The sequence below is a fragment of the Venturia canescens genome, chromosome 2, assembly GCF_019457755.1.
Source record: "Venturia canescens isolate UGA chromosome 2, ASM1945775v1, whole genome shotgun sequence".
Taxonomy (NCBI): domain Eukaryota; kingdom Metazoa; phylum Arthropoda; class Insecta; order Hymenoptera; family Ichneumonidae; genus Venturia; species Venturia canescens.
The window spans coordinates 13,186,102-13,197,221 of NC_057422.1; the positions used below are offsets into that span (position 1 = coordinate 13,186,102).

Below are 11,120 nucleotides of genomic sequence, written 5' to 3' on the forward strand. Positions count from 1 at the left end.
TTCCTGCCTATTGTCAAACGGATTTGCCTCCCTTTCGATAAAATTCTATCTTATCACGACGGCGCGACTCTCGAAAAGCCGGAAAAGTCACTTCGCGATGAGAATATTATTGAGAAGTGTGGCTTTCCGGAAAATTATCTGACGGACCGTTTCCCAGCGGTGAGTCAGCCGACTTTTCACCAAAAGTCGTACTCGTCAGCTCGAGACACCGGCGTGCCGAAGTCGTCACGGGAAGCCGATGACAATTAACCGGAAGCAAAAAATACACGCGGGGAATGAACCTGGATTATGGTAATCGTGGGTTTTTATGACAGCAAATTCAGAATGATTGACGACGAAAAATATTGGCCCAAAAACTGCATTAATTAGTGAAGATAAACGAGCTTTGGAATCGTCTCACGAAGATCGAGGGCCCAGAGGCGACGCTACGGGACGTCCCGGACGAGCTCCTACGAGGGCGAGAAACCCAGGGACGAGAGACGAAATCGTTGATGCTTTACGAGTGTGTGCTTTGCCAAGATAACGTCCCGAATTTTACACATTTGATATTTATTTTGAGTACGCGAAGGCGCGTACGAGATTAACGAATTTGTAACGAATTTGAGGGTAGCGCGTGCACGGAGGAAAGATTCCTCAGTCGTCGGGCCAACGAGGGCTCGCGTGTCGGCAGATAAGTCAGTAAACAACGTTGATTCCTGTCAATTGTCATGAGCCGTTTGCCAACATTATTTTTTCGACGGAACGAGGCGGCGGCCCCTTCTGAGTTGAGCCGCAATAAACACTGCGAAATCTCGTTTCAAATATTTGCACATTTATCAGCTCAAGTAAAAGAAAAATCGAAATAATGGTAAAATGGAAAAGATCGAAATTCTTGACTCTCCAATTTATTCCTTGTTACTAAAGAGCGTTTGGGCTCTTTTCTGAAGGGCCCGTGCCATGTGAAAAAGATCGATTTGTCGATGTGGCGAAAGATTCGATCGGACTTATTCGGCTCCTTTGAAAAGCCTGCAAACTTCCCAATTCAATATATTAAGCAATAAATTATTGATAGCCGCGTTTTTCCCTCGATTATTCGACAAGTCGACGAAAGATGATCTACTGCAGTTTTTCGTCTCCTTTGCTCATTCGTACTTTCGTGATTGGACCAAAAAAAAAGGCGGAAAATGGGCGATACTGGTTTACGTCAAGCCCCGAGATTTGAAAGAGAATAACGAACATTTTAATCGGGGGAGAGCGAGACCCGTGAACTGAAAATAATCAACGAAAAAGATCGCAACTTTCCTCGTTTAGTTGCGTTAACAACGCGTTTTCGGGGAACCGTAGCAAAGCACTTCGCTGCTCCCTCCCCCCCCCCCCCCCCCCGCCCCTCTCTCGCTCTCTCGCTGCGACGAGAGTCGATTCGTGTGAATTTTTTTCTTTTATTTTCCTTTTTATCAAGAGCACAACACAAACGGTACGTGGCGACACTATTTTGAGGTACGGAGCTGTTGCTAGCCGCGACTAATTCTCTGTGTGTGTTCAAGTGTCTCCGGATCGAGAATTTTCTACGGTGCTATCGAAGCGAGCATTTTTATAGGGGCGCCCGACGATTTTTCGGGTCTTTCGTACTCTCGAAATAATTGAGATTTTCAATAAAAACGTTGCGAAAGACACGACGCGAATGATAAATTAATCGTAACGGAGGAGCGAAGTTATTCATTGGGGAAGCTGGTGCAACGAATCGAGGTAATAAACGCGTTGCCAAGGCGCACACTATTCGCCCGGATATTTCACGAAGCAAAGCCAGCATAGACTATTCTCATTATGAAGAGAGCAGCAGTTGCGAAGGCCTCGCGATGAGGAGGGGAGACTCGAAGACTCCGCAGGTTTGATGAACTCCGTCAACTTTACCTTGCACGCGTCGAATCCCAAGCCCTTTTCCTTCCGAAATTCAGGCTCGAACGTCCTTTCGACTCGCCACTCACCGACCAATGTTTCAGCGATAAATAAACTGATTTTTCTTTACTCGTGTGCTTTGGATATTCCAACGGAATCCTATCCGAGCGGGTTTGAAAGATCCGAGAAATCTGTTCGTAAGCCTTCGTGATCACATGTAGGTAAGGCTAGGTTAGGTTAGGTAATTCTCTCGTGTCACACGTCCGACTGTTTTACCACGGCTTCCCGCTGACAGTGATCACAAATAGTACGAAAGTTTCGATTTTTCCAAGCGGTTCGAAGAACATCGACGTGGTTTTGTGCTTCGAAGAGACGCGGAGAGGGGAAAACATGCTTAAAATTGTGCAGATGCTGGTGGGAACGAACGCGATCGAAAAAACTGAAAAATAATTTCGTTCCAACTTCGACGTCCCGTTCGTTTTACGAACGTTTTTCACGGCGAAGGAACTTTTATTATGAATTGCTTTTTCCTGTTGTTTCGAACTGCTTTGCAAAGAATATTCATCCCGAATGTGATCTCGCGGAGATCGAACAAATTTCGACGTCTTCTCACTTCGACGCGGTAGTTTTCGTGTCCTGCGAAACGCCTCGAGGAATCGCAGTCGCGGCCAGTGGCGCTCGCGCTGGAAAAAATGTCGGGCGCCGCGAACCGGACGGCCTTGGGCGGATTAGTTAGCACGTGCGAGTCCGTCTCGGCAAATCCTATCACGTTTTGCCAGGCCGGCGTCGACCCCGTTCCTTTTGTATCGCACAGTGCACTGCGCTCTCCGACGACGCTGTACGAAGAATCGAGGAAATGCCAAACGAGCGCAATTTTCGAGCTCTTTTCTCGCTCATTCTCCCTGACAATATTCCTCTGCGAAATATTCATGACGAGGATTTCGGTGCCCTCGTTCAACAGCGTTTTTCATGAATCACCAACGACCCGAACACGTGTCGACGGCTTACGACTCTTGAGTAATAATTTGTTCGGTCAAAATTTACAAAAATCTTTACCGAACGATTCTGAGACGATTTTGAGTCCTCTCGGACACCCTCGATAGAAAAATTCCTCACAAACATTTGTACGACACTCTAAAATGGAGGGAGGACAAAATTTCGTAAAATTTGTACCACCGAAACGATTATTTTTCAACGAAATTTCAATTCGCTCAATAAAATTCGCGTAAAGTGTAGAAATTCTTACAGAACTCGCGAGATCGAGAATAATTGGCGTTCGATGGAGCTTCAGCGTGTCGAACGAGCCGCTGAGAGTTTGCACCTTGAAAAGAGGACATTCGTCGCTTTAAGTACGTTATGTGAGATACGTAACGAGAGCGATAAGAACCCGTACAGGCACACGATCGCGATCGTCTTATAACGAGACAGTATCGAGCCCCAAGTGTAAACATATTTATATGATTTTATATGAAAGTATGAGAGTAGAAATTTGTAAACGTATGTTCACCGCTCGTGCGAGAGTGTTCGAGACTCGTGTATGACTCAGGGAATACGATCGCGTATTCCACACGTCTGGACGGGTGTCTGGGCTTGTACTCTCACGAGAGATCTCGGTCATTCCTCGTGGCAATGGCTCTCCTCCTAGACTCAAGTTCACGTCTAATGCACAAGACGCGGATCGTAGACTGGCTGGACTTGGGGAGGCGTTTGACAATACTACTTTTTCATCAAAAGTGTAAATGAAATTCGATTTTATCGACAGAGTTTGTTTTCATCAACGGACTTTTGAAAATCCTTCGATTTTCGGTGCTTCCAATAAACAGCGGACTCTATTTGTTGCTTGCATTCGGTGACAAAAGTGAAACTTGACATCTGGCTGACCGATTTGCGAGCTCGATTCTCGTCGTCGATATTTTCCCCCCCATTCCAAGACGCTCAGCATCTTTCGATGGGTTTTAGGGGCGGAGTACGAGGGAAAAAGTCGAGTCGTGAAATCAGGACACTGGCGCACCACTCGAGAAGTTTGAGAGTGAGAAAGTCTCGACATTGTTCCAGCACGCTCGTCGCAAGGAGCGCGCTCTATTTCGCCTTCTTTCTTTCTCGCTCTCTGCTTTTTAAAAGCCCTGCCTCTCGGCGGGCTCGGCACAAATGGCGAGTAGACCTTTATTTTTCATTGGGAAATAAGAGCAGCCAGAAATCGTGGAAACGCTCAAAAAATACGATTTCAATCGCACTTTCAAGCCTTTCGACATTTCGTGCGCGCGTCCACAATACGATCATTCGTTCGGCTCGTGATACCGGAAAATGTGTGATTGCCGGTGGTGCAGATTGTAGCATTACACCGGCCGATTCGTAACGGCGGCGCCGTTGAGCGGAGACGACGTCGAGTCTATACTGTTACAGAACGAGCCTCGGAAAATCAATATTAAGTTCACCTACGTCACGGAACGAACCCGCGTTCCCGTGTAACAACCATCATTATCCCCCCCCCCCCCCTCCTTTTTGTACACTGCTTTGTTTTTCTAACTCCACTGCTCTCTCGCTCTTTCTCCCTTCTTTGTCTTTTTCGTTCGGTGAATACCGATCGCATTTTTTCCCCGAGACACACGAGACGTCATTCGATCCCGATCGATTCCGACAACCGATCCCAATTGATTTCATCTGCGTCGAGAATCCCTTAAAAATATTACGAATCGACCCCTTTTTTTCACCGACTTTCAAAAACGATAAAAATTCGAGCAATTGATAAAAACTATGATCTTCCTTCTGCCACTTATTCTCGTACTTTCCGAACGATTTTCTTTCGACAATCGATTTCACGCTGAATTACGAGTCATGGAAAGGCGAACTGAAATCATGAAATTTTCCAAGTTATCATTACTTTTTTTTGGAATAAAATAAATAAATGCAGGAAGTTTTGGTAAACTTGAAGGAATTTCACGACTCTCTTGTCCCTCAGGGCTGCTTTTGAGTCCATTGCACCGAGGTTCAAAGTAACGGGTATGCTACGGATACGAGCGATGGGCGGGGGCGGAAAATCGATCGACCACGAGATCCGAATTGAGCTTGGCGCACGGTACTGCAGAAATTGGTTGACCCCATTGAGCAACGTTACGTAACAAAGGCGATATTGAAAAAAAAAATTCGAGTTCACGGTGAACGGAATGAAATGAAAATTGACGGTTCGCAGTATTCCGGGAGGGATGAAAAAACTTTTTTTATGATGACGCTCGCGAGTCGTTCGCTTTTTCGGCGATATTTCAGTTTAGGAGTTTATTAGATTTACGAATTGAAGAGAGCGTCTTTTTCCTCGATTTGATATTCGAGTCTTTTGGTTTTGAAGGGGAAAAAAGTCTCCGCTGGCACTCTCCACGCGGACGTTGGAAATTTCCTGGATGTGCACGCCTGCGCGCGTCATTTTAGATGCGCCCTCGAAAAAACGCAAGGCAAGGGAAGCCTCGAGAAATCCATACGAAAAATCTGATCGGGGAAAAAAATGTGAAGGGGATTGTTGAAAAGCGACGCTCGATAATAAAATCGAATACCGCTTTTCTCACATTCGATCAAGCATCGGTTCGTATTTGCACGAAATAATAAAGAAACTCAAAAACTCAAAAGTGAGCGCAGTCGCAACGTAAAGTTGCAAGGAGAAATGATGAAACTCGGAAGTTGGCGTAAAACGAAAAAAAGCTGAAGAAAAAAACAGCAGCGAGTCATCGACGCTGCAAGTAAATGGAACTCGCCAAATCCATTGAGTTTACGAAACAAAGTCGAATCGTCCTCAAAGAATAGACGTTTGGAGAGAGCCCGTGTGAAGTGGAAAAAATTACGAGGGCAAAGATTGCTCGGAGTCTGGTATTCGACGTGGTTGGACGTTTCAGCGGCGCCTATGTTGTCCAACCCCGAGCGAAATCAATATGACGCGAGTGGCGTACATTGCCAAGCTCTTCGTTCTGCTGCTCGTATAAAACGAGAACTTGAGAAAAACCTTTTGTCTGACCTTTTACCAATCTCAACAGATCGAAGATGTTGATCTAATCAAAATATTGTTATTTGGGGCACTAGAATTCTGTGGGTGAAGCAGAATTGAAGGTCGAAGGGAGAAGAATAATTTCGGTGTTGAGAAAACGTTGAAGAATGTGAAAAAAATGCATTGACACGTTTTACAGATTCGAGTTTTGCTAATAGTTGCACAGCGGACGTCTCGATGCATTGTTGAAAGAAAATTTTTTTTTAAAAACGATAATATTACGAAAAAACCATCAAAAAGCAAATAAAAATAAAGTTGTTGATTTTTTTTCTGAAAAGTGAGCTATTTCGGTTAATTCCTTTTTCGGGAATGCTAAATTTTCTCAGAATTCAAGCAGCGATAGGAGAAAAACTGTTCTGGCGTGCCCCCACTCTTGCTGTCGAACGTACGGAAGCGCGCGCATCGCCGCTTCTCCCATTTCGTCCTTTTTCGTGTCCCTTCCCCGCGCGAGTTCAGTCTCGTCTCGAGACAATTTCGGGCGGGTGGCTCGTAAAGTATTAATACATTAATGAAAAATGTCTTGGGCTGCCACACGCATATATTTCTGACTGCGTAAAAAATGGGGAAAAGCGTTACGAACAATGCTGTAACAACGGATTTATCGTCGTGCGCGATAACGGATCGTTTAATAGAGATGACATTGAAATATTGCAACATGGAGCGCAATATTATCGATTCAAAAGAAAAATTCGTTGCTTTTGCACACATTCTTTTATTTACAATTATGACACGACAGATCGGTCAATCTCATTTGTCAATTGGAAGTAATCGACGTCGTAACCTTGAGCGTCTAATATTTCGTCTTTTTTTCGGGGTACTGCGATGCAAGCTCTCTAAATTCTCCCATGCCTTTTTCCAAGATCGTATGTAATTGAATTTTTTTGTCTATTTCTCTCCCTCTTACGCGGAAGAAAAGTTTTTTTCTATTGGGACAATTAAATGTAAAAATATCGATACGTCACGAAGCCACTGCAAGAAGCAATTTTCAACTATTTTTCCTTGAAATAAATATACTCGTTGGATAATTGAGATTCTTTAGAATTTTCAAAATTGCACTGGAAATCTAAGACGTTTCGTAATTTTGTACGCTGCGCGAACTCGTCGACGCCATGACACTCGAGGTCGAGGTAAACAGGTCAAAACGCAGGATCAATGGGCTTCATGGGAATTTAATGGCGAGCTAAACGGTCAACAATTTTTCAACGGAAACTGAAAGCGCGACAGCTATAAATTTCAAAAGAATGGCACCAGGTATATAGGGATTTCCAAAAAGTAAAAGGGACAAGGACGCTTGTAAAGCGTCCTTGTCCTTTTTTTGCGAATCCATGAACAGATAAATATGCATGACGTATCGTAAGACAAGCCGTTGAAATCGTCTATTTTTCGCGTTAGATACGCCTTTAGAATATTCACCCGTAGCTGTGGAACGTCACGCTGCTGGGTTCATCGCTTTTCATTCCACAGGCACGGATTAAGAGCATGGATCAGTCGACTAATCTCACTTGGAATTTTTGAAATCGAAATTCTTTGACACAGTTTGACTGATTAAAAAAAGGCTCTGTCAGCCAACGCAGAACGATGGCAAAAATCGACTGACAGAGCCTTTTTTTGATCGGTCAAACTGTGCCAAAGAATTTCGATTTCGAAATTTGCAGCTATCTCTCTCGCACTCACCGTTGCGATATACCGACTGATCCATCCTCCTAAGTACATAATAGGTGTCGGCAAAACGGTACAAGAGGATCCGAGACCGAAACGAGTCAAGAGCCCGGACGGGACGAGAAATTATATTAGGCAAAAACGTCATACATACACATGTATGCGCGTGTGTTCAAATATATTTATACATAAAGAGAAAAGCCGGGGAGAGATTAACGCGCGTATGAAAAAAACGGTACAAATAGAAAAATACGGGTGAAAAATAATCGTAAGAGGAAAAGTAAAATATTAAAAATGTGGAAAATTAGGCACTAACCTTCATGTTGTTCTCGACGATATATTCGATGGAGCATATTTGATAAACGATGTAAGCACGTATAAGTTCGGTCATGGTTTTGCTCTTGAAAGATGCGACGGGATCATGGAATTTAAGATCGAGGGGATCGATTTGTCGGGGAGCTGGGGTAGGTTTTTCGGCGGTACTCGCCGAGGTCGAAAAATTCGCGTATCCTTGTGCCAACACCTGCACCAGCTGCACAGTTGGCCTCGCCGAATTCTCAACTGGACCGGCTCTCAATGGTAGACACTTGCTAAACTTTTTACTCCCCACACAGCAACGTGGTACAGTTCTCAAAAACGCCATAACCGTGATATTTAACTAATATATATAGGTGTGTGTATATATATATATATATATTTAATTTAATTTATTTATGTAAATATGTATAATTGTATATTTTCTGCACCGCGAGCGCGAAGATTGAGGTCTAAAATTCTGTTTCTGTCACGTGTATAAAAATTCGGAAATTAAAGATTGTCCTCGATCGAGCCGTGGTTAGAATAACTTATCGAAAATTTCGGAATAACGAATGCGATTTTTCCAATGGTTTTATCGCCAGAAATGTGGCCGCTTTCGTTGAGACGCGCGAACTGAACTTTTCTCCTCTTTTGCCCGCACGAAAATTCTATTTTTCGGATTTTATCACTTCTTTATTTGTATAAATAAACGACGTTTGAGTGTTAATTTGTTTTTTAAGGAATTATGAGAGATCACTTCTCGTGGATATGCTAATTAGAACCTTGGCTTTTTGCAACTGCGATGAAACACTCCGATTTATTCTAATTCAGAGGAACGGGGTGATTCCAACCTGTCACGGCCGACGTCGGAGGCCCCAATAGAGCCTCGCTCAAACTCGTACCTCTCCCGTTAACGGAACACGAAATACGCAGCCGGTACGAGAATTCGCGGCGAGGGGGTGCCGGGGAAAAGAGGCACGGCGCGAGGGGGGAGAGTACAAGCGCTTCTCGCTTCTCGCTCAACGGAAAAAGTCAAACGCTTCTCTTTTTTCGATGACGTATTCTCGATTACTTCCGGCTATTTTACGCAATGACGTGAACTGCCTGTATCCGAAACATTAATTATCACAAACAATTAAAATTCCCCCTCCCTAAGCGAAGCAACGTGTCAAATCAAATTTCAATTGTAAGTTTCTCTCCCTTCACACTCTCTTCGATCGAAGAATTATCCAGGAAATGTGGTCGAAATTTTAGTGTACTCCACCATTGGATGAGATTCAAGGGATTGACCGAATTGTGGATTTTGATTGGTTGCCGTTGCTTCGCCTGCTTTTATCGGCTAGAATGATAACTGCATAACCAGCAGCACGGTTGGTTTCAGCGTCATCGTGACAAATGATTCGTCTTACTCACGATAGATAGCAATATGTTACAGCGTGGCGGGAATCTTAAATTGAAGCTTATTCGATTTACTCACGCGCGTGAAGGCGTTCCCTGTGACGCTGCTTATCGTCCAATCAGCGTTTTTATACTTGACCAAGGTTAGGTTTTTCACTAACCTTACCTCAATCTGTTACTTGTTACTAGTAACTATTCAAAATGGATAACAACGAAGAGAGATTGTAATATCTGGAAAATTGAGTCTTAGTAAATTATCATCACGAACGTTCGAAATCATGAGTCGTGCAGCATTGTTTTTCGTGTACTTTAAAAATTGTCTAATACGAAATACGACATCAGTCCCTGTTATCAGATCGTTGAGTTTTTTATATTAAATCAATCAACGAAACTAACCTTAAAACGGCTATCAATCTCTAAGTCCACTTATTCGCCGGTTGTTCCCATTAAATCAAAATAATTTAAATTATTTCGGTTTGATCAGTAATTTAATTTCGAAGCATCGAATTAACCTACTTGGTACGGTATGGAGAATCAATTGCGTTTAGTTGTGCATTCAAAAAAAATCGTTTACGACGATTTAATCGTCAGCCCTTTATTTATTGATAAATATGTGAAAAAAGAGAAGTTGAACGATGAATCTACAAATGAAACCGTCAGGAACGGATCTAAGGCACGATTTTATGCGCCAAAATATTTGAATGATAGACAAATTAATTCCTATGCTGTTTCCGCTTATGTCGATACCTTGAAGCGGTCAAATTTTTACTGTCAATCTGCCATCGTACCTCTTTTAAAATTGGTTTCATCAGCAGCTCCTCATGATGAAATTCCTGTGATTTTTATCAAATTGAGACTACCAGACAAACAATTTCTCGATTACAGATGGTAATAATGATTTGTTGTCATTCTAACAAAAAAGGAAATCAAAATTATTCCACGTAAAATATTGTAGGGCCGAAAGAACAAGTCGCATGGCCATGGAGAAAGCAGAAATCAGCCATGCCATGTCCTGGCTTTCCACATTGGGTGGTGCTTTTTCTGCGCTTGGAGAACAGTTCCAGCACTGTGTAAGTCTTTATAATAACATATTTGGGATAAAGAAATTGTCGCAGAAAGTTCTTGGATAAATTTTTGTGATTCAACATGTCAAAAAATAGCAGATTTTTTTACAAGTGTATTGTAGCATTTTCAGTGAATCTGTAGAGCCAAATTTCACTATTTCAATAGACAGTTTATGGTGACATAAGTTTCTTCCAGAAAATTGGACGTAAGGATTTAAGTTGTTCGACTTTTTGTCTTTCAATTTTTTTAGAATTTTTTTAGTAAAAAAAATTTTAAAAAAACATTAGAAACATTAGGAATGTATAAAAATAATCATAATGAAAAAAATATCATAAAAATAACGAGTTTATAAAAATTGATCTTTTTTATGTGCAGGCGCAAATGGCAGGAAAAATTTCAGTGCATCAATTTACGCTTGCCTTGAAATTAGGAGATCCTCTCTTAATTGCAAGATGCAAATTATATGCAGCCCTAAGTATGATCCAACAGGGTAATCTCAAAATTCCAAGAATTATCATTCAAAGCATTTTCAAGTTTGCTCTGGAGCAAAAAGACGTTTTATTGGCAAGAATGTGTCAGGGGGTGTGGTCAAAATTGCGTTATTGTTACAAGTTACGAAGGGAACAGAAGAAAAAGTTGGGAAAGTGATTAAGAAGCATGTAAATATATTCAGTTTCGATGGAATTTGGAGATAAGAATTTTGTAAGCTTGTAAATAAATAATGAAACCATGTTAGGTATGGAAATTAAATATTGCAAGATGTGGAAATGAGGAATTTGTGAATTAATCTTTCAGA

The 11,120-nt window shown here is 42.3% G+C and overlaps 2 protein-coding genes across 4 annotated transcripts in view; one reads left to right on the plus strand and one right to left on the minus strand.

Moving 5' to 3' along the window:
• slgA (proline dehydrogenase slgA) overlaps positions 1 to 9,065 on the minus strand; it is an 18,435-nt gene extending 9,370 nt beyond the window's left edge. The window contains exon 1 of one of the 3 annotated variants that reach the window (XM_043412486.1): positions 7,881 to 9,065. In XM_043412486.1, the coding sequence (XP_043268421.1) occupies positions 7,881 to 8,207 (327 nt within the window). In that variant the 5' untranslated portion in view covers positions 8,208 to 9,065. Of the gene's footprint in view, positions 1 to 1,890; positions 2,007 to 7,880 lie in introns of those variants that run through there. The other 2 variants (XM_043412487.1, XM_043412488.1) reach the window with 2 other exon arrangements.
• Positions 9,066 to 9,432: 367 nt separating this feature from the next.
• On the plus strand, positions 9,433 to 11,092 carry LOC122406790 (uncharacterized protein F58A4.6). Its single transcript, XM_043412495.1, has 3 exons — positions 9,433 to 10,147; positions 10,215 to 10,329; positions 10,700 to 11,092. The coding sequence occupies exons 1-3, from the start codon at positions 9,786 to 9,788 to the stop codon at positions 10,970 to 10,972; spliced, it is 750 nt and encodes a 249-aa protein (XP_043268430.1). The 5' UTR covers positions 9,433 to 9,785; the 3' UTR covers positions 10,973 to 11,092.
• The last annotated feature ends 28 nt before the right edge of the window (positions 11,093 to 11,120 follow it).

Coding starts and splice junctions, on each gene's coding strand:
- LOC122406790 (XM_043412495.1), top strand. CDS start 9,786: ATGGAGAATCAATTGCGTTTAGTTGTGCATTCAAAAAAAATCGTTTAC. Junction 10,148..10,214: donor CAATTTCTCGATTACAGATG/GTAATAATGATT, acceptor AAAATATTGTAG/GGCCGAAAGAACAAGTCGCA. Junction 10,330..10,699: donor GAGAACAGTTCCAGCACTGT/GTAAGTCTTTAT, acceptor TTTTATGTGCAG/GCGCAAATGGCAGGAAAAAT.